The 25,002-nt window shown below is 66.9% G+C and overlaps 5 protein-coding genes across 7 annotated transcripts; 2 read left to right on the forward strand and 3 right to left on the reverse strand.

Moving 5' to 3' along the window:
- The first annotated feature begins 9 nt into the window (after nt 1-9).
- Nucleotides 10-3,346, forward strand: ANKRD34C (ankyrin repeat domain 34C). Its single transcript, XM_015639496.2, has 3 exons — nt 10-67; nt 559-727; nt 832-3,346. Exon 3 carries the CDS (start codon nt 874-876, stop codon nt 2,389-2,391), a length of 1,518 nt encoding a protein of 505 aa, XP_015494982.1. The 5' UTR covers nt 10-67; nt 559-727; nt 832-873; the 3' UTR covers nt 2,392-3,346.
- A 35-nt stretch (nt 3,347-3,381) lies between these two features.
- On the forward strand, nt 3,382-6,315 carry LOC107209596 (transmembrane emp24 domain-containing protein 3). The gene is made up of 3 exons (XM_015639498.3): nt 3,382-3,872; nt 4,470-4,718; nt 5,168-6,315. The coding sequence occupies exons 1-3, from the start codon at nt 3,495-3,497 to the stop codon at nt 5,402-5,404; spliced, it is 864 nt and encodes a 287-aa protein (XP_015494984.1). The 5' UTR covers nt 3,382-3,494; the 3' UTR covers nt 5,405-6,315.
- A 21-nt stretch (nt 6,316-6,336) lies between these two features.
- On the reverse strand, nt 6,337-9,371 carry LOC107209595 (gonadotropin-releasing hormone II receptor-like). Its single transcript, XM_033517037.1, has 4 exons — nt 9,329-9,371; nt 8,358-8,974; nt 7,811-8,015; nt 6,337-7,685 (listed from the first exon to the last, which is right to left on the reverse strand). The coding sequence occupies exons 1-4, from the start codon at nt 9,369-9,371 to the stop codon at nt 7,249-7,251; spliced, it is 1,302 nt and encodes a 433-aa protein (XP_033372928.1). The 3' UTR covers nt 6,337-7,248.
- A 1,273-nt stretch (nt 9,372-10,644) lies between these two features.
- Nucleotides 10,645-14,462, reverse strand: MESP1 (mesoderm posterior bHLH transcription factor 1). The gene is made up of 2 exons (XM_015638538.2): nt 11,242-14,462; nt 10,645-10,888 (listed from the first exon to the last, which is right to left on the reverse strand). Exons 1-2 carry the CDS (start codon nt 12,235-12,237, stop codon nt 10,826-10,828), a joined length of 1,059 nt encoding a protein of 352 aa, XP_015494024.2. The 5' UTR covers nt 12,238-14,462; the 3' UTR covers nt 10,645-10,825.
- A 1,933-nt stretch (nt 14,463-16,395) lies between these two features.
- ANPEP (alanyl aminopeptidase, membrane) lies at nt 16,396-24,708 on the reverse strand. Of its 3 annotated transcripts, none has more exons than XM_015639493.3 (21): nt 24,588-24,708; nt 21,209-21,917; nt 20,796-20,941; nt 20,579-20,715; nt 20,370-20,496; nt 20,110-20,264; nt 19,924-20,037; nt 19,686-19,829; nt 19,546-19,611; nt 19,337-19,402; nt 19,015-19,187; nt 18,854-18,933; nt 18,558-18,691; nt 18,423-18,478; nt 18,158-18,305; nt 17,976-18,067; nt 17,728-17,835; nt 17,471-17,638; nt 17,224-17,364; nt 17,032-17,113; nt 16,396-16,742 (listed from the first exon to the last, which is right to left on the reverse strand). In XM_015639493.3, exons 2-21 carry the CDS (start codon nt 21,895-21,897, stop codon nt 16,581-16,583), a joined length of 2,988 nt encoding a protein of 995 aa, XP_015494979.1. In that variant the 5' UTR covers nt 21,898-21,917; nt 24,588-24,708; the 3' UTR covers nt 16,396-16,580. The 3 variants fall into 3 exon arrangements, with proteins under 3 accessions (XP_015494979.1, XP_015494977.1, XP_015494981.1); XM_015639491.3 differs by having other exon boundaries at nt 21,209-22,200; XM_015639495.3 differs by lacking the exon at nt 24,588-24,708 and adding an exon at nt 23,436-23,858.
- Between the last annotated feature and the right edge of the window lie 294 nt (nt 24,709-25,002).

Consider the following 25,002-nt stretch of genomic DNA (forward strand, 5'->3'; position numbering starts at 1 on the left):
GGCAGCGGGCAGCGGGCAGCGGCACCAGCGGCAGAGAGAGGCACCGGCCACGGGCACAGGGCGGCAGGTAGCGGGCCGGGGGCAGCGGCCGCACCCCGGCATCAGTACCGCAGCCGGGGGCGGCGGCAGGAGCGGGATGGCCGCGGCTTGGAGGGACGCGGGAGGGGACACCAGTCCCGGCCGGACGGGAGGAGACGGCCGGGTCTCCCCCGGGTCCCAGGGGTACCCACGGGAAGGGGCCGTGGGGAGCTCACGGGCAGGGAGTGGTACCGGGGGCACCTTTGGGAGGGGCTGGGAGCAATGTGAGCACTGACCGCGGGTCCAGGGGCCGCATGGAGGGCACAGAGGGGTGGGGAAGGGGCGGCAGGCTTTGCCCTCTCCAGGGACGCTCGGGGGGCACTGGCTGCTCAGGGCTCCAGGAACCCTCTGAGGAGTGAGACGGGGAGCGGGGGGCAGCAGGAGTGGGCGACAGTGGGGGTTAGTGAAGAGGTAGAAGCAGGAGGCACTAGAAACAAAATAGACATCATGACAGTAGCTGTTTCTCCTTCCCTCCGGCAGTGAGGAAGCAGAGATCCCGGCTTCAGCCCAGGAAGCCATCAGGGAAGTTCACACAGTCTCCAGTGGGCTTCATGCTGTGGCCCCCCAGACACAGCAGGCCGGTGGAGACCATCAGAAGCTCTCTGATCTCCTGGGGAAGCCAAGACATCCGGGCAGCTGTCTGCACAAGGTGGGCATGGCCAGAGGGACGGTGGGATGTGGGGCAGTGCCCGGAGCACGGCATCCCAGGAACAAAGCAGGGGGCTCACCTCTCCTCCCCGGTTCCCCCCACAGCCGCCAGCCGCAAGTGCCATCACCCAGAGGGAAGCAGCAGCCATGGATGAAGCGATGGAGCTGGGGGGCAACTCCCTCCTGAAGGCCGTGTGGCTCGGGCGGCTCCGGCTGACCCGGCTGCTGCTGGAAGGGGGGGCTTACATCAACGAGAGCAACGAGAAGGGGGAGACGGCGCTGATGGTGGCCTGCATCACCACACACGTCGACCAGCAGAGCATCCACAAGGCCAAGATGGTGAAATACCTGCTGGACAACAGAGCCGACCCCAACATCCAGGACAAGTCTGGGAAAACCGCTCTCATGCACGCCTGTATCCGAGGGGCTGGGGGGGATGTGGTGTCCCTGCTGCTGGAGAGTGGGGCAGACCCCAGCCTGGAGGACCACTCAGGAGCCTCAGCGCTGGTCCACGCCATCAATGCCGAGGACAACGCTGTGCTGCAGCACCTCCTGAATGCCTGCAGAGCCAAGGGGAAGGAGGTGATCATCATCACCGTGGACACATCAGCCTCCGGCACCAAGACCGCCAAGCAGTACCTGAACGTCGCCCCTGCGCTGGAGTTCAAGGAGAGGGCTCCCCTCGAGGAGGGCACAGCCCCCTCTGGTGATCACCTGAAAACTCCCATCTCGACACCTTCCCCTGCCGGGAAGGAGAGCAGCATTCCCACCGCACACCCTTCACACACCGGGGATGCTGAGCCACCCTCCCCGGGCCAGAGAGCTGGCACTGCTCGGAGAGCCCACCTGCCCCGGCTGAAGCGGCTGCGGTCAGAGCCATGGGGTCTGGTGGCCCCCTCGGTGCTGGCGGCTTCTGGTCACCGCGACGACACGCGGCTCTGCGCTGACAGCGAGGTCATCACGGGCATCGCCGACCTCTCGCTCTCCAAAAAGCCCTCCCTCAGCCGGAGCAGCAGCAGCAAGGGAAGGGACCCCTCTCTCTTCCCCCCAGTGGATGAGCAGGCACTGGGGCCACTGGCACGGAAAGCCAGCCACGAGAAGAGCCCGAGCACGCACCCATGCCTGTCCCGGAGCATCACAGTCCCGGAGGAGCCGGAGAGCTCCAGCTTGGCCGCCAGCTCGGCTGCGGGGATGGAGCCGCCGCACCGGTGGAGGCCAGGAACTGAACACAGCGGAGACTCCCAGGTCACCGAGGCGGGGAAGGGGCCACCAGAGAGGAGGAAGCTGAGCGGTTCCCACCTGGCCTTGCTGGATGGTTCCTGTGACTCTCCCTCCGGCAGCACCAGCACATCGCCCAGCAGTGGCCGGCGCCGGCCACCCGGCTTGCTGGAGAGGCGAGGATCCGGGACCCTGCTGCTGGACCACATCTCCCACACAAGGCCAGGATATCTGCCCCCCCTGAACGTGAACCCCAACCCTCCGATTCCTGACATTGGCTCCAGCAAAGCCCCGCTGGCTGCTGGGCTGAAGCCGCTGGTGCCGCTGACACCCGGCTCACCCAGGCGGGGTGATCTGAGAGCCCACAGGAAGCTCCTCCGCAGACATTCCATGCAGGCAGAGCAGATGCGGCACCTCTCCGATTTTGAGGAGCTCGTAGCGCAGTAGCCGTGTCACCGTCGGTTCACAGGGAGGGGACCGAAGCCGTGCTGTCCCTGCAGAACCGGGCCGGTTCCCACACTGAGTGGCCACTGGCTCCGGGGACAGGCTGGTGGCCAGCGGGTTCAGCACGGAGCCCAGGGGCTGAATCGGGGGCGGGCTGACCGGCAGATCGATCCCCCACCTTCCTAGATCGCCAAGCTCCGTGCCAAGGATCCCACCCGCAGTTCGCTTATTCCTCAATAGTTACGATCCGCTTTTCTTAAACCCTGCTCCGAATCCCCTCCGGGAGCCCCCGGCGGTGATCTCTGGGGCCGAGGCGTTCATGAAGTGCCTTCCAGGGGGCGAAGGGGCTCGGTGGGCTCCAGCGGGGGCTGGAGGATCGGGGGCACCCGTCCAGCCACGGGCCGTGTCGGTGCTCTCCCGGAGCGGGAGAGGGAGACAATCCTCCACCTCCGAAATTCGCGAGCGCTCCGGAGCTGCGGCGGCTGAGCTCACCCGGCCCCGCTGCAGCCTCGCCGGCTGTGGGCCGGGATGGGCTTGTCTCTCTCTGAAGCGTCTGAACTTCAGGGGGTTCATTCCCCAGCACGCCGAGGAGCTCTGAGCTCAGGAAGCGCTGGATCCCCAAGCAGGATGGCCCCAGTCCGGCTGGGAAAGCCTCGGCCAGCGGCGGAGAACCCGGGATGCCGAGTCACCGAGGGGACACGGGCTGAGCCCAGGGCTCCATCCAGCCGGGAAAGTGGCAGGCACAGCTCCAGAGCCGAGACCCCGCGGGCCCCGCAGCCCCCAGCCTCACCCCGCGCACGGTGTGCCGCGGGCCGTGCGCCGTGCCTGCCGATCCCGTGGCTTCATGAACGCGTTCATTTACGAGACTGCGTGTGCGTGGGCTGCGGGGGCAGGCGCTGGGGTGACGGAGACTTTTGCACTGGTTTTGCCCCGCATTAATAAAGCGCTCAGCTTTGGACGGAGGCTGATCTCGCGTGGAGCCGACCCCAGCCGCCCGGCCAGGGGGGTCCCCGGGAGTGCCAAGGGGATCCCCGAGGCTCCCGGAGCGCTCGCCCGGAGATGCCGGGGGGCTCCCAGGGTGCCGGGCTCGGTAGAACATTCCCGGGATGCCCGCGGGTGCCCACCCCGGGCCGGAGGTGCCGCCCGCGCCCCGCCCCGCTCCGCTCGCAGCGGAAACGCCACGTCAGGGGGGCGGTGTGGGGGCGGTGCTGGGGCCGGGGCCGGGGCCGGTGGCGGGCTCGGTGCGGGGCTCGGTGCCGGTGCGGAGCTCGGTTCCGGTGCGGGTCTCGGTGCCGGTGCCGGGCTCGGTGCGGGGCGCGATGCCGGGCTCGGTGCGGGACGCGGTGCGGACCCTGTGCCTGGCCGCGCTGCTGGGCGCGCTGGAGACCGGCGGCACGGAGCTGACGCTGGAGCTGCCCGACAGCGCCCAGCGCTGCTTCCACCAGGAGCTGGAGAGCGGCATCAAGTTCACCCTCGACTATCAGGTACCACCCTGCCTGTACCTGCCTGTACCTTCCCGCAGCCCTGCATGCTCCGTGCCGGCACCCCCTGCCCATACATACCCCTGCCAGGGCCCCTCCGCCCGCACCCCGTTTGTGCCCCGTCCCTCTGCTCCTTCCCATGTGTTGTCCGTGCCCCGCTGCCCGTGCCCACACCCCTGCCCATGTGTGTGCTGTTGCCTCTGCCCATGCCACCTGCCCAGGCCTGTGCCCACACTCCCATCCTGTGCCCTGCAGAGCCCCAGGCAGGGCTGCAGCTCCCTCCTCCCGTGTGCCCCCCGGCTCCCTCCCAAAGAGTTGTTCCCAAGCCCAGCAGCGCCCACCTGAGAGCCAGGTGTGGGATGTGCCCACATTGGCCACGGATGCCCCTGACCTGGGTCATGAGGGCTGTCCCTGTCTCCAGGCACCCCACTTGAGCCACGGACACCCCACTGTGGTGCACGACCTCCCCAGGGCTCCCCTGGCCTGGACCCCGTCCCACGGGCATGGTGCCCGCTGGTCTCACGCAGCCGTGGGGCCCTTGCCACGTTGCTTGGCGTGTGCCACCACCTGAGATACATCTCCCCACACCTCATCACACAGGTGATCAGCGGAGGACACTATGATGTGGACTGCTATGTGGAGGACCCCAACGGCAAGACCATCTACCAGGAGACCAAGAAGCAGTACGACAGCTTCTCGCACCACACCGAGCTCCAGGGTGTCTACACCTTCTGCTTCAGCAACGAGTTCTCCACCTTCTCCCACAAAATTGTCTACTTCGACTTCCAGGTGGGCGATGAGCCGCCCATCCTGCCCGACATGAACAACCGCGTCACTGCCCTGACACAGGTGGGTCCCGACAGGAAAGGAGGGAGGAAGGGTCCTGCCAGAGCCCCAAGCAGCCTTGCAGGACGGCAGTTGGGGACTTGTTCCCCTCCTCCTCTGCTGGATGCAGAAGTGCCAACCGCCAGCCAACCGCCCCACCACACACCACATCCTCTGCCTGGGTCTGGGGGGCTGTGCTGGGTCTGCGCTCCCCTATTGCAGCAGCCCGTGTCCATCCCACGTGAGGGAATTACATCAACCATTCCATCCCTCGTGGGAGCCTCTGGGCTGGGCACCGCCTGCCCTGCTGGGCCTCTCAGCTCTGTCCCACTGGAGAACCACCTTGGATGGGTCCTGGCAGGGAACCTACAGCACAGACTGCCGTCCTGCTCTTGAGTGTCCTGGCATGGCCCTGGGCTGCCTCAGCTGTGCCAGGTCAGAAGCAATAGGGCACCCTTGTCCTTGTCCCCCAGATGGAATCTGCCTGTGTCACCATCCATGAGATGCTGAACGCGGTGATCGACTCCCAGACCCACTACCGGCTGCGGGAGGCGCAGGACCGGAGCAGGGCTGAGGAGCTCAGCGGACGCGTCTCTTACTGGTCAGTGGGGGAAACCCTCATCCTCTTCGTGGTCAGCATCGGGCAGGTGATGCTGCTCAAGAGCTTCTTCACTGAGAAGAGACCCAGCAGCGGCGGAGCCGGCACCTAGAGCCGCTGTGCGTGCCCCCGAGCGGAGCCGGCTATGCGACGGCTGCGGCCCCGGGCTCGCACTTTGCCTCCCATCTGTGCCGTGGGTGGCGGGGGGTGGGAGCAGGGGGTGACGTGACACTGCCGAGCTGGGCGACAGTCACCCACCTACAGGTGTCCCCCGCTGTCACCTCCCACGTGCCATCGCCCGACCTGCCCCGTCCCCTCGCCTGGCCACCCTGTCCCCGTTCTCTGGCTGCACTGGGAAGCGGCTGGGACCAGCACCAGCATGGACACCGGGGTTCCCCGGGGCCTGCGGCGTGGCTGCCCCCAAAGCCCCGTGCGGCTGCTGAGGGGCTGGGGCAGCGCTGGCCCGCCTGGCACCCGCCCAGGGCCGTCAGCCCGAGGAGAGCTGCCCATGAACCGGGGCTCTGTGTCTGCACCCCAGCTGTCCTGTGGCGGGCAGGGTGCTCCCAGCAGCCGGGCCACGGCACCAGCAGCGTCCAGCAAGGGAAGGCTTTTTGCTGGGTGGTCCTCTGGCTCTACCAGCTCCTCCCCTCGCAGCATTTCTCGGGCTGGCAGCAGGTGGTGTGCTCGTACCAGTGGTGGTATTTTCATACTCACAGAGTCCGTGCCTGAGACTCAGCCCCCTCATACATTCCCCCCACCCTGCGGACACGTGCCAAGGAAGCCCCATCCCTGCCCCAGAAGCACAGAGGACCCACACACACGTGGGATTGCAGCCCCTCATTCCCTGGAGCCCCACAAAATGGAGACCCCCACAAGAGCCTGGGGTGACCCCCCTGTGCAAGACTGGAGTGACTGGTGTGCTGGCCCTCCAGCCCTCAAGCAGGTGTGAGATCATTTTTCAGAGCTAAAACAACTCCACTAGACTTTTCCTTTGCCACTTTCAAATAAATCCCTGCAAGCATGGCTGGCACTGCCATTACTGGGCACAGCTTCTGCCTGCCCTCCTGCCTCGCCCCCCTGCCCGTGCCAGCTGAGCTTGCTCCTGGCACAGAGCAGCAGCCCTGTCTGTGCCCTCTGCCAGGGGGTTGTGCTGGGGTTCCCACGGCACAGTGAGGACCAAGGGAGCCCTGCGTCCCTCCCCAGCACAGCGGGGACCCCCGGGCAGAGCCCAGCTCTGTGGTCCCTTCCCTGAGGCTGGGGGATGCCAGGGCAGTTCTCCTGGGCTGTCCCTCACTCCGTCCTGGTGCAGGGAGAGTGAGGGGCCCGGGCACCCCCAGCCCTCGCCCACCTCTCCGAGCCCCAGCAGCCGTGCTGGCTCTGCTGTCAGCGCCGGCCTTGGGGCAGTGCTGCAGGCAGGAGAACCGGCCCCGTGTGCCTCCCGACAGCCTTGGGCAGCAGCCAGGAGCTCCTGTTTGGAGCAGAGCCAACATCAGCAGCACTCCGGGACTGCCACCAGCCCGGTGTTGGCTGGCACGGACCAGCCCTGTGCCCACTGGCACGCAGAGCCCTGCGGGGATGAAAGGGGATGGAGCAGCCAGCCCTGGCCAGGCTGTGGATGGCCTCGAATCTGCCCCTTCTTGGGGACTCTTGAGCCATCCATGGTGGGGACAGGGACAGATGTGACCCCATGGGTCAGGGGGCTGCCTCTGGGGACGCCAGCTCAGCTCCCAGCCAGGGGACACGGGAGGGACGAGGGGTGGCCATAGGACGCTTTATTGCTGTTCAGGGCAGAGAAGGGTGAGGGGACGGGGGCACCCCCACCAGCCCCAAGCCCGCAGAGGCACTTCAGGGTGCGGGGAGAGATCATCAGTGACTCCATCCCCACTGGAGCTGTGCTGACCCGGTTATCCCGCTGCCAGAGCCCCTGCCCTGAGCGCCCCAGCGGTCACGCTGGTCTCACAGGGAGCTGCTGTGACTGGAGGCGTCCCTGGCAGCCCCTCGGGACCTCCGCAGCTCCTGCAGTCCCCGCCCGGGCGGCAGGGAGGAGGCTGAGCAGCGGAAGGAGCCGGTGGCTGGGGAGGGGGGCTGGGCCAGGGGGCCGTGCCTGCATGGGCACCCCCAGCCCCCGCGCAGGGGGATGGTGAAGAGCCCGTACGTGATGGGGTCCAGGCACGCGTTGAAGAGGCCAAAGATGAAGAGAATGTGGGTGAGGGCCGGCGAGATCCTCTTCTCCATGGCACGGGGACAGAACCAGTGCCAGAGCCCCAGCAGGTAGTAGGGGGTCCAGCAGAGGATGAAGGAGGAGACGATGACCAGGCTCATCCGCAGCATCCGCAGCCGGGCTCGGGGGATGTTGTTCCTGGAGCACCGCAGCGACGCGTCCTGCGAGGAGACTGGAGGGGCACAGCCCGTGAGGGGAACGTGGGGCTGGGACAGGGGAAAGCTGGGCTGACCCTGCAGAGCTCCGGACAGGACTGCCCCGGGTTGTGGGGCCGTGTCCCGTGTGGCCGGCACTCACAGAGGCCGGAGCCCATGCGGCGGGAGATCTCCAGCAGGATGCGGGCGTAGCAGCAGACCATGATGAGCAGCGGTAGCAGGAAGAGGCAGGCGAAGCCCACCATGTTGTAGAGGGTCTCCTGCCAAGGCCGGGGGAAGCTGCCGCGCGTCGTGCACTGGGTGAAGTTGTGCGGGGGGCGCAGGGTGATGGTGTGGAACACGAACAGCTGGAGACGAGAGAGGCGGGGTGGGCGTGACGGGGGTTTGCGCTTCCCGAGCCAGGGAGGGCACCGGAGGCCAAAGCAGGGACCCCCAGACCCGCAGCCTGTGGGGTGGGACCTGCTACCACCCCTGCACGGGCTCTGCTCCGCACTGCCAGGGGCCTGGGGCGCACCCCAGGCAGCGGGCAGAGCTGGGTGAGGGGGATCACTGTGCCGGCTCTCCACGCCCACCTCGCAGGGCTCTCCATCCCCACCCTGCAGGCCCCCGGCATTGACCCCGCACAGCGTCAGCAGCCCCCGGGCTGGCTGGGGGTCCGTCCCGGGGGCAGGGGGTCCCGGGGTGGGTACCTGGGGCACGGCCAGCCCCGCGCTGAGGAGCCAGGCCGCGTGCAGCATGGCGCGGTTGCGGGCCCGGGCGCGGGCGATGGCCAGCGGGCGCAGGATGGCCGCCTGCCGGTCCAGGCTGATGACCACCGTGACGAAGGCCGAGGCGTACATGGCCAGCAGCCGCAGGTACATGAGCACTCGGCAGGCCAGGTCGCCCGCCCGCCACTGCAGCGTGATGTTCCAGACGGCGTCCAGCGGCATCACCACCACGGTGACCAGCAGGTCGGCGGCGGCCAGGTGCCGCAGCAGCAGGCGGATGTGGGGGCGCCGGCCGCTGCCCCGGCCCCCCACTGCCCGCAGCACCGCCAGGTTGCAGCCGGCCGAGAGGGCGAAGAGGGCGAAGGTGACGGCCACGCGCACCTGGGCGGCGGGGGAGAAGGTGGGCAGCCGCAGGGGCTCCTCGCCGTGCTCCTCGGGGGGGCTCCAGGCGCAGCCCCACTCGGGGGGCGTGGGGCCGGGGGGCTCCGCACTGGCGTTTCCCACTGCAGGGCCTGCGTCTGGATGGCCCCGACCTGCCACGACAGGCAAAGGGGCAGTGGCAGCCCGGAGGTGGGGGGCTCTGGGAGGGGCAGGCCACACTCAGCACCGTGGGTCTGTCCCCTAGAGTCCCCTGCCCAGGGCCACAGTGCCGATATCACATTTCTGAGCTCGCTTCCCCGTGTTCCATCCTCGCCTACTCGCTGCATGCTGCTGCTACCCCAGAGCCTCCAGCAGCCCCCAGAGCCCCTCCAGGCCCCCAGAGCTATGGGGGTCCCTGGCACCGAGCAGGGCAGAGGAAGACAGTGGCAGCTGACCCCAACACACCACCCAGCTCAGGCCATTACTGCCGTGCCCCCCTCCCTGCCCAGGCTATCCCCTTGCCTGGGATGGTGACCCCACCCAGCCCAGCAATGACACCTGAAGGATGACACACCCCGTTCCCCCCGCCTCACCTGCATCCAGGCTGTCCTGCCTGGCATTCCCCAGCCAGGCCATGGCAGGGCCGATGCTCACACCGTGCCGAGGCTCTGTGCTGAGGGCTCCTGCATCTGCTCTGGGGCACGAGGGGGAGCGGGGCAGGTGCTGGGGCAGGTACTGCAGAGAGCTGGCACCTGCTGTGCAGCTGCTGTGGCGTGGGCGCCCTTGGCAGCTCTGAATGGTCCTTGACGTATCCAGCGGCTGGGAACAGCACGGTCCTTCCCCTGCCACCCACAGCACACGGACACACGTAAGCCTGCGTGGTGCTCAATGCAGCAATGGACAGTGGGACGTGCCCCACGTCAGGGGGAGGGAGCCCCCCAGCCCAGGGGGTGCTGCCAGTGCCCCCCAGCTCTGGAACTGTTGCTGCCAGGGCCAGGTATCAGAGCACACAAAGGCTCCTTGCATTGAGCTGCAGCATTTGAGGGGGGCAGACCCACAGGTCCTTCCTCCCAGCCCTGCAACTGCCAGCTGCTCCCCCAGACTCATACCCATGGCAGTGCCCCCAGACTCATACCCATGGCAGTGCCCCCAGACTCATCCCCATGGCAGTGCCCCCAGACTCATCCCCGTGGCAGTGCCCCCAGACTCATCCCCATGGCAGTGCCCCCATGGCTGGAGCACGTGCCCAGGTCCCTTCAGCCTTGTCTGGAGAGCGGGGGCTGCAGCCTAGGAGAGGGCAGGGCAGGGGGCTGCTTTACATCTCAAAGCCTTGTCTCCCGTTCTGCCACCCCCCTCCTCCACCCCAGCAGAGGATATTAACCTCATTAGAGAGTCCTTTCACACTCCATGGGGTTCATTAACCCCCCGCTCTTCACCCCAGACCCCGGAGCTGGGAGGATACTCCCCTGACACATTAGCACATGGCTGCCAGGTCCCAACACCCTCCTGCTAATGGGGACCCCAGACTTTAGGGAGCCACCAAGGGGGCTGGGGGTATAGGGTCCCCATCACAGGCTCCCACTCTCTGCTCCTGGAAGGGTCTCCAGTCCATGGGCTCAGCCCCATCCCCACACTGAGCTGGACCCCAAATCTACACATTTCATTCTGTATTGGGAGCTCCCACAGGCCCAGAACTGCCAGGTGGGAAGGCTGAATCTGGAGGCTGCTGGGGATCCTCAGCCCTTCCTGGCCAGGGGTGAGCCACCAGGGCAAGGGGAGGGTCCCTCTTGATGCGCCCCCAAGTTGCTCTCCCAGCTGCTGCACAGCCCCCAGCCCAGCGAGGAGACCCCTGGCACACCAAACCCCATCCCATGCCCAGCTCCTGGGGACAGCCACACGGACACTCAGAGAGGACACAAGGGTTTATTCACATCCAGCCGCCGCCACCCGGCGCGTCCAGCACGGCTCCAGGCTCCGACGGGGCAGCTCGTCCCTGCAGCTATCCAAGGGCTGTGTGCGTCCCCAGGCTGCAGGGATCCCGACAGGCATCGTGGGGCTCCGGGCGCTCCAGGCCCGGGGACTCATCTGGGTCAGTGCCGGGGCTGAGTGGGGAACAGAACCTCCAGCAGTGAGAGCAGGTCCGCAGAGAGATCCTGGGGAGCAGACAGGGAGAGGGTGAGCAGCCAGACAGAGGTGCAGGCAGGGCTGGGGGCATGGGAGTGACAGCCCACCCACTGGAAGTGCTCTCGGCCAGGGACAAGCAGGACAAGGAACTCCATTCTGCCCACATTAATGGGATCCCCACAAACACGAGGGAGGGAAGCACCAGGAAAGATAGGGCAGGCTGGGGGCTGGGCTCACCTCTCCATTCCCTACCCCAGACAAGGCTGTTGGTACCCCAAAACCAGCTCCTGCACTGCCCCACACCAAGAGGACTCTGAGGCCGACCCAAGGGGGTTGATCGCTGCCCCATGCTGAGAATCGCTCCAATCCCACCAGCACGTACCTGGGTGACTGTCCCTGTGCCCACGAACTCTGACAGCACCAGTCCCATGTCCAGGACGCCACCAGGGAGATCCGGGGGGGCCCCAGCCCCTGCAGAGTGGGGAGGGGTCAGCCAGGGGGACGCAGTGGAGGTGACAGCTTTGTTCAGCTCTGAGGAGGTCCCCACTGCAGGAATGTAGGGGGGCGGCCCCCAGGTCTCCGTCTGGATGCTGGAAAACCCAAGCACCTCCGGAGGGGTCCCGGTTGCAGGGATGTAGGAGGGAGACCCCCAGGTCTCCATCCCGATGTTCGGACCCCCGAGTACATCTGGGGGGGTCCCTGCAGCAGGGGTGTAGGGGGGTGACCCCCAGGTCTCTAACCCCATCTCCGGACCCCCAAGCACCTCCGGGGCAGTGCCCTCAGCAGGGCTGCAGAGAGGTGAGCCCCAGGCACCCGTCCCCATGCCGGGAGCCCCGTGCGGCTCCGGGGGTGTCCCCGCCGTGGCAGGTGACCCCCAGCTCGCAGCGAAGCCGGGCGGCGAAGCATCACGGGGGTCCGGGTCCTGGCAGCACCCCAGGCCCCGGGGGCAGAGAGGACAGTGCCGGGGGGCCGGCGCCCCCCGCCCGAGCCCCAGCAGGGCGGAGAGGTGGGCGATGTAGCGGGTGGCGAGGCGCAGGGTCTCGATCTTGGTGAGGCTCTGCCCGGCGGGCGCCAGCGCTGGGGGCAGGTAGTGCCGCAGCCTCAGCAGGGCCTGAGCCAGCCGCCGCATCCGCAGCTTCTCCCGCTCGCTGGCGCTCTGCCGAGGGACCCCCGGCGCGCCCCCGCCCCGCGCCCCCTTCCTGCCCCTGGCGCGGGGGGCGGCGTGGCCGCGGCACGGTCCCCGGGCGGGGCCGGGGGACGCGAGGCCGCACGAGTCCGGCGATGCTGCGGGAGAGCTGCTGCTGTAGCCGAGAGGGTCCGGGGGGCCGCGGGCAGCCCAGCCCTGCAGAGGGGCGGCGGCGGGCAGCGTGTGGGCCATGGCAGGACCGGAGGCTGGGAGCTGTGTGCCAGGGGCTCCCGAGAGCCCCGGCTTTATGCCGGGCCCGAGGTGTGAAGAGGCACCTTCGTGGCTGCGGGAGCAGCACTTCAAAGGCCGGGGGTCTGGGGGGGGGCGGGGGCCGCGGCTGTGAACGCGGGGTGACGAATTTCACCCCAGAGGTGTGAAGCTGCTCGGTGCTGCCCCTCGGCCCCGCGCTGGGCTGGGGACGGGGCCGGGAGCTGCAGCGGGGTCTCTGCACATCTGCTGCGGGGGAGCTGCACTGGGGCTGCAGCCCGGTCTGGGGGTGCAGCGGGGCTCTGACGGGGCTTCAGTGGGGTTTGCAGTGCGTCTGCGGTGTCCCTGTGTCCCTGCAGCACGTCCCCAGACAGGGAGCTGTCCCCGGGGCTGTGTGAGACACGCTCCCCCCTCCGCTTTGGGGGTGCCGCTCTCCCACCGCCCCCTGACGGACCCCTCTGGCTGCCCGGTGCTGGCGGTGGCAGGGGAACCCCCACGGGCGGCGGCTGTCGAGGGCCAGGGTCGGGGCTGGGAGGAGCCCCCCCGGCGCGTTCCCAGGCCCCGCAGGTGTCGGGCCGGAGGGTGTGAAGGTTTCCAGGGAAACGGCCCCGCCGAGGGACGGAAAATCCATCAGGGAGCAAGGGGACACGGGCACGGTACGGCACGGGCCCCCAGAGCTGGCGTGCACAGCCTGCTCTGGGGGTACATCTGCGGGCACAGCAGCCCGAAGTGGGCGTGCACAGCCCGCTGGTACACCGGGGTGCAGGACCCCCCCAAACAGGCTGTGCAAAGCCCTGGCAACACGAGGGGCGCAGGATCCCCACAAAGCAGGGGGCACAGCTGAGGGGATACAGCCGGGGGCACAGGTGTGTGCCCATCTGAGCCGTGCCCAGCGCGGCCCCAGCCCATCCCGGGCCAGCCCCGTTCCAACATCCAGGCGCAGGCTGGGGGTGCAGGGGTGTCCGGCGGGAGATCCGCACCCCCTGGCCCGGGCCAGGCACGGTCCCTTCCCCGCTGCCGGCCCCCTCCTGGGTCGCATTAGCTGATGAGCTCCCGGGTAATGAGTTCTGCACCCGCCGCAGCCGCTTCCCACCTCCCTGTTTGGACAAGTGCTGGGGCGCGGCTGGGCTGGGGCAGCGCCGGCCGTGGGGTCAGAGCCCCCGCAGCCTTGGGAAAATCCCTAATTGTAACAAATAGTGTTTAAGTCTTGTGAATTCCTTTAGCTTCAGCCAAAAGTGCTTAGTCCCGTATTAATGTGTGCAAGTGGTTATCTTAGCCTCAAAGACTCCGGGCCTGAGCAACACAAGTAAGAAGATGTATCTTGGGCAAACCGCAGAGCTGGGAGGTATTCAAAGACAAGAAGTCTTTTTTAAGGCCTATGACCAAAACCGGATACTTTGAGGAATGGGGTGTTCCCCAAACGAGCACCAGAGACCCTCAAAAGACCCCTACTCTTATGTAAATGAGCTCCAAAAAGTGATACAAATAGGCAAAAGAATTTGCGGGAATGTTTAGCGTACATGTACGAGTTTTGGGAAATGTAATTAATAACTTACAAAGATTTAAACTAGTCTGCTAGCCAGCTGTGCTCTGTGTAGTAGGAGATATCCCCTGCACACCCAGCACTGAGATAATGCTACTTCCTAATTCTGAAATGACAGTGTCAGAGGGGTTTATTCCCAATTTTTGGTGACAGCAGGACACCCTGCACCCCCCATCCCAGGGAGCGGGGGGTTCCCCCATCCCTTCATCTCCTATCAATGGTGAGAGTGCAGGACCATGGCCAGGGCTCCACACCGGAGCTCAGTCAGTGCCCAGCTCAGGCTGTGCCCCCGGGAGCCCCCAGCCCTTCTGCTGAGAGGCCCCTGCCCTGCTGGGACCCTCCCAGGACACGTCCCTGCCCTCTGGGGACCGCCACCCCTGCTCTGGCACCTCCCGGCTCAGGCGCCTGTGTGGTTTTGGGCTTGCCCCTCTCTCTGGGATGGCACCGCTCACAGGGACACTGCCCAGAGCTGTGTCTGGTGCAGGGCTCAGTGCTGCCAAGCACCTGGCAGACAGCCCCCCTCACCCCCTGCTCTCCCTCAGCCCATCGGCACAGGGTGTCCCCTGACCCCGCAACATCAACATTTTGACACCCACCACGGCGCACCCCCGTGCCCTGGGGACCCCAACCCTCAGCAGCACAGGGACCCCCAGACCAAGCAGCACAGCCTGTCTGGAGCCGTGCGGGGCTGCCCCCGTGGGACCGCGGGGACAGACGCAGCACGGGCAATGCAGGGATGGCTCTGGGACCCCCACCCGAGCACCCTGCACGCCTCGCTCCCCCTGCCCCCTGGGGCCGTCAGTCCGAGCCAGCAGCGGCCGTGGCTGGGAGCCGGGCACAGGGCAGGGAGCTGGGGGGACTGTGCTGGGTGCCGGGGCTGCGCTCGGGGTCTGGCGTTGGAAGGTCCCGGGCTCGGCAGAGGCTGTGCGGGAGCTGCGGGGCGATCCGGTACCGGGCTGCGGGGCTGGCGGCACGTTAGCATCTCTCACGGCCGTGTGAATGGGTCTCCACACACTTCCCAGCGCCGGCAGGGCCAATTAAGGACCAAAGGAGTCAGATCTGACACCTCTGCAAATGGGCTCGGCATTCCCAGGATCCTGCCGCCCGCCCGGAGAGGGGCGAACCTGGGGGAGCTCCGTATCTCCAGGTGGGCACAGGGGCATCGGCCCGGCCCCCCGGCCCCCCGGCACTGTCCTCTCTGCCCCCGGGGCCTGGGGTGCTGCCAGGACCCCCGTGATGCTTCGTTGTGGGCTGGGGGTCACCTGCCACGGCAGGGACACCCCCGGAGCCGCACGGGGCTCCCGGCATGGGGACGGGTGCCTGGGGCTCTCCTCTCTGCAGCCCTGCTGAGGGCACTCGGGGGTGCTTGGGGGTCCGGAGATGGGGTTAGAGACCTGGGGGTCACCCCCCTACACCCCTGCTGCAGGGACCCCCCCAGAGCTTCAGAGGATTCCCGGCTACACTTCCTGGGAGCCTCCCCACAGATGTGCCAAGGGTAATACGATGGCTTCCTCCTGCTGCTTGGAGCCTCCCGGGACAGGACTGATGGACGCAGGGCACCACAGCACCCCTGCACCTGGATCCCAGCTGCCCACGCATCACCAGGTACCCAAAGACCCAGCCCAGCCCCTGCTCCTGCAGTCTCTGGGCTGGAGTGGAGGACGATCCTCGTGGGGTGGGTGGCAGGGGGTGCAGGGTGGGGGGTCCCACAGCCACTCACCTCCCACAGCTCTCCCCCAAACAGCTCAGCAGCCCCTGGGCCCCAGCCAGGCTCATCGTCCCTGCTCCTGCCGCAGCCTCTCTCCTGCCCAGCCACCCCCCAGCACACAGCACTGAGGGGCTGGAGCTGACTGCAGCCCCGGACGGAGCCCACACAGGCACGGTGGCACGGCAAGGAGGGCAGGGGAACAGTTCCATGGGTCGGTGGCACGGCCATGGCGCAGAGCTGCACGGGTGGGGCAGACACCAGGATCCTCACTAAAGCTGCCCTGCAGCGCTGCTCCCCTGTTCCTCACTGCGGGACCTGCTGGCTGCACCCCAGCACGGGCAGGACTGGGGGCACCCTCCAGCCTGGCTCCCCACACACACACAGAGCCAGGTGCTGCTCTGGCCAGCAGCTCGGTGCCCACTGCCAGCCCAGCCCACAGCCCAGACATGTCCCAGGGCTGGGGTGGCAGAGGGACTCACCACCTTGGCCATCCCCAGCCCCACTGACCCCAGCTCCCACCTGCCTGGGGGTCCCATCCCTTCCCTGTGCCCAAAGTCACCTCCGTCCCTTCAGGGTAGCCCATGGGGGACGGTCCCTCCTACCTGTCACAGCCACCCCCTGGCCCCCGGCCCGAGCCCGCAGCACCTGCCCGGAGCAGGGGCGGGCAGGGGGGTCCTGGTGCCAGTGCCCCTGAGCAGGGCGCGGCAGGAGAGCTCACACGCAGCTGTCAGACAGAGGGGCTCGGGGCTGGCGTCAGCGAAGCCCCCAGAGCCACTTAGCACCAGGCTCCTAACAGCCCGGGGGCTCACAGCCCCGGGCCCTGCCCCAGGCCCCCGGGGCCCCTGGCACTTCCTACCCAGTCTGTCGCAGTCCCCCAGCACGGCCCCCAGCACCAGGGTGCCCCTGGAAACCGGGCAGGATTTTATTCACACCCCCAGAGCGCACCAGCCTGACCTCCCCTCCGAACCCTCCACGAGCCGGACCGGCAGTGCGGGACTGGGGGCCACGGGGGATGGAGTGAGGGGAGTCGGGAGTGGGCGAGGGTCCGTCCTGGTGGCTGGGGAAGCGCAGACTCCTTTATTCGCTTTCTTTGCTCTCGTCCTCAAACCACTTCAGCACCGTCGCCCGGTTCTCCTTCACCCAGTTGATGTTAGCGCGGGTCCGCTCCAGCGCCTGCTCCAGCGCCCGCGTCCCCGACCCAAACCCGATGTCCTGGTTGTCCTTCTTGAACTGCTCCAGCTGCCAGGCAGACATGGGGCTGGAGCAGGCGGGGGGTGGGCCCGGCAACCCCTGGCAGATCCCAGAAGCTCCCAGTACCTCTGGACACCACCCAGGAACACCCAACAGCCCCTGACAACCCCTGTGAGCACTCCGGCACCACCCCAGCATCTCTCAGCTGCTCCCTGGCAGCCCCCAGGAGCACCCCAATAGCCTGTGTGAGCCCCCCAGAACCACTCCAGAAGCCCCCAGCACCACCCAACATCATCCTGACAGCCCCGGGAGCCCCCCTGGCAGGGTCCAGCCTCACCTGCTGCAGCTCAAACTCTGAGGAGAAGCGCTGGGTCACAGATAAAATCAGGCGGGAGAAGGAGAAGGAGCCGCCCCCGTACCTGGGAGAGCAGAAGTGTGCTGAGCCAGCAGGGAGGGGATGGGGAAGGGACAGTGCCACCCCCAAGGGGTGCAGGCAGACAGGGGTGCCCCCAGCCCCCGCGGTGCTCACTGGCTGAAGAGCGTCCTCCAGTTGCCACGGATGAAGTCCCAGGCCAGGGGCTGCCCCACAACGTTGCTGGCAATGCTGTTGATGGTGGAGGTGGCATCCTGCTTCCGGATCTTTGTAGGGTCGAGGGTGTACTCCAGGTACCTGGGGGGGCACGGTGAGGGGGTGAGGGGCTGGCGGGGCAGCGGACACGATGTGGGTTATGGGCCGGTGGGCACACCCCACAGTGCCAGCCAGACCCCACACACACCGGTTGAGGATCCAGGGATGGGGGCTGCAGGAGAGGGCCGTGCGGAGCTTGTCAGCCTCAGACACCACGTGGGCCTCCTGGAACTTCTTCCAGAGGAAATCCCAGGCCTTCTCCCCGCCCGTGGCCACCATGCTGCAGTAGATGGCTGAGCGCAGGTTCGGGGGGACCCTGTTGGGGTAAGAGCCATCAGTGCCAGGAGCCCCTGGCCGTGCCCAGCCCGACCACACAGCACAGCACCGGGGCTTCCGAGGACTCACGGGTTGTGGGTGGAATTCTCCCACACGCTCAAGTAGTCGGCGGCCAGCTGCTGACACTCGGTGACCCCATAGGAGCAGGCGGTGCTGATGGCATTGACCTCGTTGTACCTGGGGGAGGGAGGCCGGGCTGGGGTCCAGCACAGGGCACCCACTGGCCAGGGCCAGCTGGAGGCAGGGCTGTGCCCTCTGCCCAGCGCAGTCGGGGAGACCCCAGGGATCCAGCCCAGCCCCGGGGCCACGGCACTCACTGGGGCATCAGGCCACTGGGAATATCATTCCAGTCATTGGTGATGTTCTTGTAGTAGGTGAAGAGAGGGGTCACCTGCTTCCTCATGTAACTCTGGGGACAAGAGGGAGTCAGTGACACTGGCAGCAGCCCCCACACCACTGTGGGGTCAATCCTGGTCCCTCACCCACCGGCACCACTCACCGACATGGCCCCAAAGACCTCGCTGCGGTCAAACATCTGCTGGAAGTACTGGAGGTTGCTGAGGGCTGCCTGCCAGGGCATGTATTCCGTCTCCCGCCTCAGGAACCGTGTCGTGTTCAGAGCCAAGGTCACGTTGACGTACTTGGCCCTGTCAGGGATGAGGGCAGCGTCACCTCCCCAGCCCCAGCGGCACTGCCCACCCCAGAGCACCCACCCCATCCAGCCCCTCACCCCGGTGGCACCCAGACCACCTGGCAGGGCTCACCTGGCCAGGTTAAAAGCATCGTCAATGATCTGGGCACGGTTGATCACAGGGAAGACCTGAGAGAGCAAAGTGAGTGTCTCAGGGCAGCCAGAGCAGGGTGGCCTGCATGGGGTCCCACACCACAGCCCCCTGTACCTTGTGGTTAGTGCCAAGCTGGTTGAGGAGCTGATCCCAGTTCTCCTGGTTGTAATTGACACGGAAGTACCCAGTGACATTGAGGTTCAGCAGGAGCCAGCCGGGGCTGTCGAGCCTGAAGACGCTGTTGGTGTCTGGGAAAGGGACAGGAGGTTCTGCCAGAGCCACACGCCCACCCGCCACGGAGAGCCAGGCTCAGCCCCCTCCACCCCCCACCGCCTCCCTGGGACCCTCCCCAGTGCCATGGCAGTGGAGGTGGCAGCAAGGCCCCCACTCACGGCCAGGACACACCATACCTGTGACGTTGGTCAGCCAGTAGATGCTGTTCCCGCTGCTACTGCCTGTCATCCAGGTGATGGGGATGATCCAGGTGTAGCTGTGCCGTGGACAGACAGGTGGTGGGACTGGCCCTCATCCCCGGACCCCTTGTTTCCCAGCCAGCCCCCGCCACACTCACTTGAAGGCAGAGGGTCTGTCCACAGAAGATGTGGGGTCCAGCAGAAAATGAGTCTGGTTGATGGTGCCGCTCTGGGTGTCAACAGTCACCACAGGGAAGCCCATCTGCAGTGTCCAGCGGTCCATGATGTTGCTGATGCTGCCAGGCAGTTGGACGTTGTTCTTCTGCACCGCCTGCGGGGATGGCAGCGCCGCCGGTCACCAGGGGCACGGGCAGCGTGGGGCTTGGCCAGCGCTGCAGCCCTCAGCCAGCATGTGGGACCCTGCCAACCAGGCAGCCCCCCAGGGCTGGGGATGCTGCAGGAGCACCAGCCCCCTCCTACCTGTTGCAGATGGTCCCAGAGGTCAGTGTAGACGGTGTTGCTGTAGGAGAAGGTGTGGAGGTAGGACTGTGGGAGAGCACCAGGAGAGACAGGTGAGCAAGGGCAACTCTGGGGTGTTGGGACACCCCTAGAGCACCCGGGAAGGGCTCTGCCATGGGAATCCCACCCTGCACTGGGCTTGCTGCCCCCCAGTACCAGCAGCACCTCACCTGCAGCCCCTCCTTGAAGATGTTCTCGCTGAGGAAGCTCGAAAGCATCCGCAGCACCGATGCTCCCTGCAGGGACAGCAGGTCAGAGAAGCCAGGGACAGCCCAGAGTCCATCCCCACCCCAGGGACCTCCATGCACACCTTGCTGTAGGCGATGCTGTCAAAGACTTCACTGATCTGGGCTGGGGTGTTGATCTCCTCCTCGCGGAAGGAGAGCGGGTGGGAGCTGGCCAGGGCGTCTGTTGCCATCACCGCGTGCACCTCGTTCAGCACCATCAGATCTTTCTGCAGAGGGAGCAGCAGCACCCACCTCAGCCCTGCATGTGCGCACCGGGGCAGCCCCTGGCAGCCTGTTCCCCACATCGTCCCTGGCACTCACAATGCTCCAGGAGGGCTCAGCAAAGTTGGCACCCAGGTACTCCACGTACGAGGCGAAGCCCTCGTTCAGCCACAGGTCGTTCCACCACCGCAGCGTCACCAAATTCCCAAACCACTGCAGAGGGCACGGCACTCCCTCAGCCACCGGCCGTCAGTCAGGGGAGTGGGCGAGGGGTGCAGCAGGTACCTGGTGTGCCAGCTCGTGGGCAATGACGGTCGCCACCCGCTCCTTGTTGCCAATGGAGGAGTACTCAGCATCGAAGAGCAGCGAGTTCTCCCGGTACGTCACCAGCCCCCAGTTCTCCATCGCGCCCGCATTGAAATCAGGGAGGCCGACCTGGTCTGGGGCGGAGGGGTGCCTCAGTGCCCCGCTGACAGCACGCTGGACCATCATCCCCCTGCAGTGGGCACCTCAACCCAGTGCCCCGGGCACCCCACAGCACCCACCAGACTTGGGGAGCGGGTAGGGCGTGTCGTAATGATCCTCAAAGAACCCGAGGATGCGGCCGGTGACATTGAGTGCGTAGTCGCCCTGGCCCTCGGCGATGGCTTTGGGGCGGCCCCAGATGCGAATCTGGAGAGAAGGGATGCAGGATTCATCAGTGGCCCAGGCTCAGTCACCCAGCTGGGCAGGGGTGCACCCCACCCCATCCTACCAGTGTCTTCTCCGAGTCATTCTGCACGTTGGTGAACTGGCTGACAATGAAGGCCAGAAGGTACGTGGACATCCGGGGGGTGGTGTGAAACTCAGTGACATTCCAGGTCTCCCCATCAATTATCTGCTGCCTTGTGTCTATGGAGATCAGAGGATCACCCCACAGCCCTGCCAGGCCCCCAGCCCCCCCCCCAGCGGGGTCCCCCTGCCCTACTCACTTTTGGCAGGCATGTTGGAAATGGCCACATAGTTGGAGGGGTGGATCAGTGTCACTGTGAAGTTGGCTTTCATGGCTGGCTCGTCGAAGCAGGGGAAAGCTTTGCGTGCATCAGCTGCCTGCATCTGTGTGGTGGCCACCACCTGCCTGTGAGCCAACCCCATCAGTCCCGGGGGTCCCTGTGGAGGCTGCACCCCCCAGCCCCCTTTCTCCCGTCCCCACTGGGGCAGCATAAGGATGCAAGGAGGGCACAGAGGCTCCACACACCCATCCCATGGTCCTGGTGGGAGAGGAGCCCCAAAGCCAGCCCAAGCCCTCCACCACCCCGTGCCAGCCCCCTGCCCCCATTCCCCTTCCCACCACCACATCGGGCCAGGCCTGTGGCTTCCACCCCGTCCCCTGCCCTTCACCTACCTGTTACCTGACTCGTCCGTGTATTCGCTGCGATAGAAGCCGGCCAGGTCATCGGCCAGCTCCCCGGTGAAGCTGCTGGACAGCCGGTAGCGCCGGCCCTGCTGCAGGGGAGCGGCCAGCTGCACCACCAGGTACTGGGTGGGAGTCTCCAGCCAGGTGCGGGAGATGGCCGGGGCCTCACCACCACCCTCTGCCTGCAACGCCACATGGAAGGAGCCCTGCATGGTGTAGTTCAGCTTGTTGCTGTGGATGAGGATGAGGTTGGTGGCTTCCTCACACACGAAGACCACACTGCTGCTGCCCTTGAAGATGTACATGTTGTTGGCATCGGGCTTCAGGAAGGGCTGCAGGGACACCTCGTAAATCTCCGGCTTCAGCGTGGTCGGCAATCTCCAGCGGTTCCAGGGGTCGTTGGGATTGGTGGTGGTAGTGGTGGTGGTGGTGGTGGTGGTGGTGGTGGTGGTGGTGGTGGTGGTGGTGGTGGTGGTGGTGGTGGTGGTGGTGGTGGTGGTGGTGGTGGTGGTGGTGGTGGTGGTGGTGGGGGTCGTACTGATGCCCTCATCTGATGTCCCCTTGTTCTTTTCCTGGGCGTACACCACCGAGAGCGCAATGATGGTGGCCACAGCCCCCAGGCCCAGCACGATGGCCACGATGCCCACGGTCTTGCTGATGAAGAAGCCGGCTGCCATGGCGGGCAGCAGGAGCGGCACTGGCAGAGACAGCGCTGGTGCAAGCTTTTAACGGCTTTTAACCTCTCGCTCCCACGAGGTTTATTAGTCCAAGTTAATGGGTGAAGGATTAAATGGCCATGGGGCTCAGGGTGGTGACAGACCCTGGGATGAGCTTTCCACCCGCCCACCCCCCAGGCTGGCAGGAGCACCAACGCCCGGTGCCACTGCTGCAGGGACGGAGCTGGCCGAGGGGGGTGGCACCATCGGGGAGCGGGCTGTGGGCCCGGACCCCTGGCGTCCTTCCCCAGCGCTGGCCTGGCCCTGCAAACAGAGGGACAGAGCTGGTGGTGGCAGCCAGCAGCCACATCCCCAGCCTGCTGCAGGGCCCAGCAGGTGTCCCCATCCTCCAAGCCCAGATGCAGGCTCAGTGTCACCCCAATTACCCTCAAGTGACAGGGTCTGAGCCACCATCAGAGGGTCCAGGTCGCCCACAGCTCACAGGCTGCAGGGAAAGCAGGGGCCGTGGGGCACAGCACAGGGGTCTGGCAGCGGTAGGGGAACGTGGGGGGACACCTGGGAGGAGCTCCCCTTGCCCACAGCCCTCTCAAAGTTCAGGGTCATGAACCCAGAGGCACCGGGGTCAAACTCCGTCCTTGTAAGCGCAGCCCCAGCGGGCACATGTGAGGTCCCCACCCAGGGTGGGGGGGTGACACAACCTGTCACACACTGGGAAGAGTAAGCCCTGTTCCCAAGATCTGATCGACCTCTCTGTAGGGAGATAGGGCCATAGATTATGAGCAGGTGCTGCCAGGAGCCACACAGCTGGGCCAAAGGGCAAACCAGGACGAGTGAATGGTGTCCCCAGGGAGCCTTACCCTGTCCCTGACCCAGCTGCACCCGCCAGGGCCACCGTGCCTGGCACAAATCGCTCCGGATGCTGCTGGTGTCCCTGGCGTTCCCTGTTAGGCACAGCCATTCCCCAGGCCCAGAGGCCACTGCTGGCTCTCTCAGTCCCATCCCCACCCTGGCTGCGGCAAAAGGCTTTGGGGACAGTCCCCTGCAGCACCAAGGGCCGCAGGTGGCTGGGAGGGTGCCAGGCACTCCGCACACCCCCATCCCTCCCCACAGCCCCTCGGGCACAGCACACGGGCATCCCCCACTGGCTCACCTGGGCACGGGTTGGATGGAGTTAACGGGGAGCAGCCCTGGGGTGAGACACAGCACCCACACCCTGACACCCCCAGCACCTGCGGGATTCCATCCCCACCCCCTGAAGTTTCCTCTCCGGAGCCCAGCCAGCCGCACACACATCTCCCACGTCATACAAGCGGCACAGATGTGGGGCGTCACTCCCTTGGAGCTCTGGCCTCACACACCCCACAGCCTGACACCCCCCCAGAGCCCTCCACACCGTCATGCGCCCCCACAGCCCCCGCCAGCCCTCTCACACCCCACAGCCCCTTGTCCCGCTTGGTCCAGCCCAAAGCACCCCGCGCACCCCCTGCCCGGGGTGCGAAACCCCCGGAGCCTCCGCAGCAGCAGAGTCCCCCCCTCACCTTCCTGTGCTCGGTCGGGGGCAGAGGGGGGGATCCCTCTCCCTGAGCCCCCGCTGTGGCCCTGCCCCTGCTCCTGTAGCGCCCGACCGTCCGCCTCGGCTCCCGGCGGAGGAAAGCTTCCTCCAAAGCTCCGGGGCAGGAACCCGCAGCCCTCGCCCCCTTAACCTCATCTCTGCCGGCCGGCGGGGCGGGGGCCACGGCCCGGGCCAGCGTGGGGGCAGGATCTGCGGCATGGGCTCACCCAGCCTGGAGCAGGGCGAGGAGGCAGTTCTGGGGCTGAGGGTGCTGGGGAGGGGGCCTGGATTTGGGAACGCGCCCCAGAGCTGAGCCCAGCAAAACCCGGCGCCCATGGGTGTCACAGCAGAGCGCAGATGGGGCCGGCAGCGGTCCGGGGGCCGAGAGACAGCCCGGGAGACAGCCCGGGGAGCTCGGGGAGACAGCCCGGGAGACAGCCCGGGGAGCTCGGGGAGCTCGGGGAGCAGCCCCGGAGCCGGCCCCATCTCCGGAGCATGCAGGCAGCTCGGAGGACAGGTGGAGCCCCCGGGCAGCCCCTGCCCTGCTCACGCCGCATCTCCCCGCGGTGAGGGGCGGCTCTGGTGACCCACCCGGCGCAGCCGCTCCGGGCACAGCGCGGGGTCACGGCCAGCGCCGGGCACTCGGCTCCCGCACAAGCCTCCGCCACCGGCTCGGGGCTGAAGCTCCCCGGGAGGAGCAGTGACGGGCCGGCGGCTCGCCCGGCTCATCCCAGCCTGAACCAGGGCTCGGGAACAGCGGGGGCGCAGAGGGGCCGCCCCGACCCCAGCACGGTGCCGCTCCTCCGCCTGCCACGGCCCGCAGAGCTGCGGGGCTCCGGCCCTGGCCGGATTAGAACGGGGCAGTGGGGCCGGAGGTGTCAGCAGAGCCGCTAAGGGAGGTGCGGAGGGAGCCCTCGTGGCCGGCCCCAGCCCACAGCGGCACTGGGATGCTGTGGCGTGGGGCCGGACACAGGCGCTGCCCGCGGCAGCCGAGCCCCGTTACCCCCGGCCTGGCGCAGAGCAGCTCGCCACAACATCCCCAACTCCCTGGACATGAGGCGAGCCGGAGCCTTCCCCTCCGACTGGCTCAGAGACTCCGTGTCCCAGCCCCAGGACACGGCCCGGCACCACGGCTCACCTGCACACTTCGCCGGCACCTACAAGAGGAGGAGGATTAGGAGGAGGAGGAGGCGGAGGAGGAGGAGAGCCAGCAGAGAAGAGGACACAGCAGGTTGCCCAGCTCCCTGACCTCCAGGAGCGATGATGTGGCTCGTGGCCAGCTGGGGAAGGGTTAAGTTGCAGGGAGGGGAAAATTCCTTCCAGGCAGAGTCACGGTTTCCCTGCCAGGGGAAGTGAAGGCAGAACCTGGAGCACAGCTGGGGAGCAGAGGAAGGGCCCCCGGCCAGCCCCAGGGACTCGTGGCCAGATGGAGCCTCGACAGAGCCCATCAGGGTCTCTGTGAACCCCAGGACAAGCTCAGCCTCAGGGGACCCCAGCCCCAGAGCTCCCACACACCCACGGAGCTGTCAGAGCTCACGGCTGCCCTGCCCCAG

This window comes from Parus major, chromosome 10 (assembly GCF_001522545.3).
Source record: "Parus major isolate Abel chromosome 10, Parus_major1.1, whole genome shotgun sequence".
Lineage (NCBI taxonomy): Eukaryota > Metazoa > Chordata > Aves > Passeriformes > Paridae > Parus > Parus major.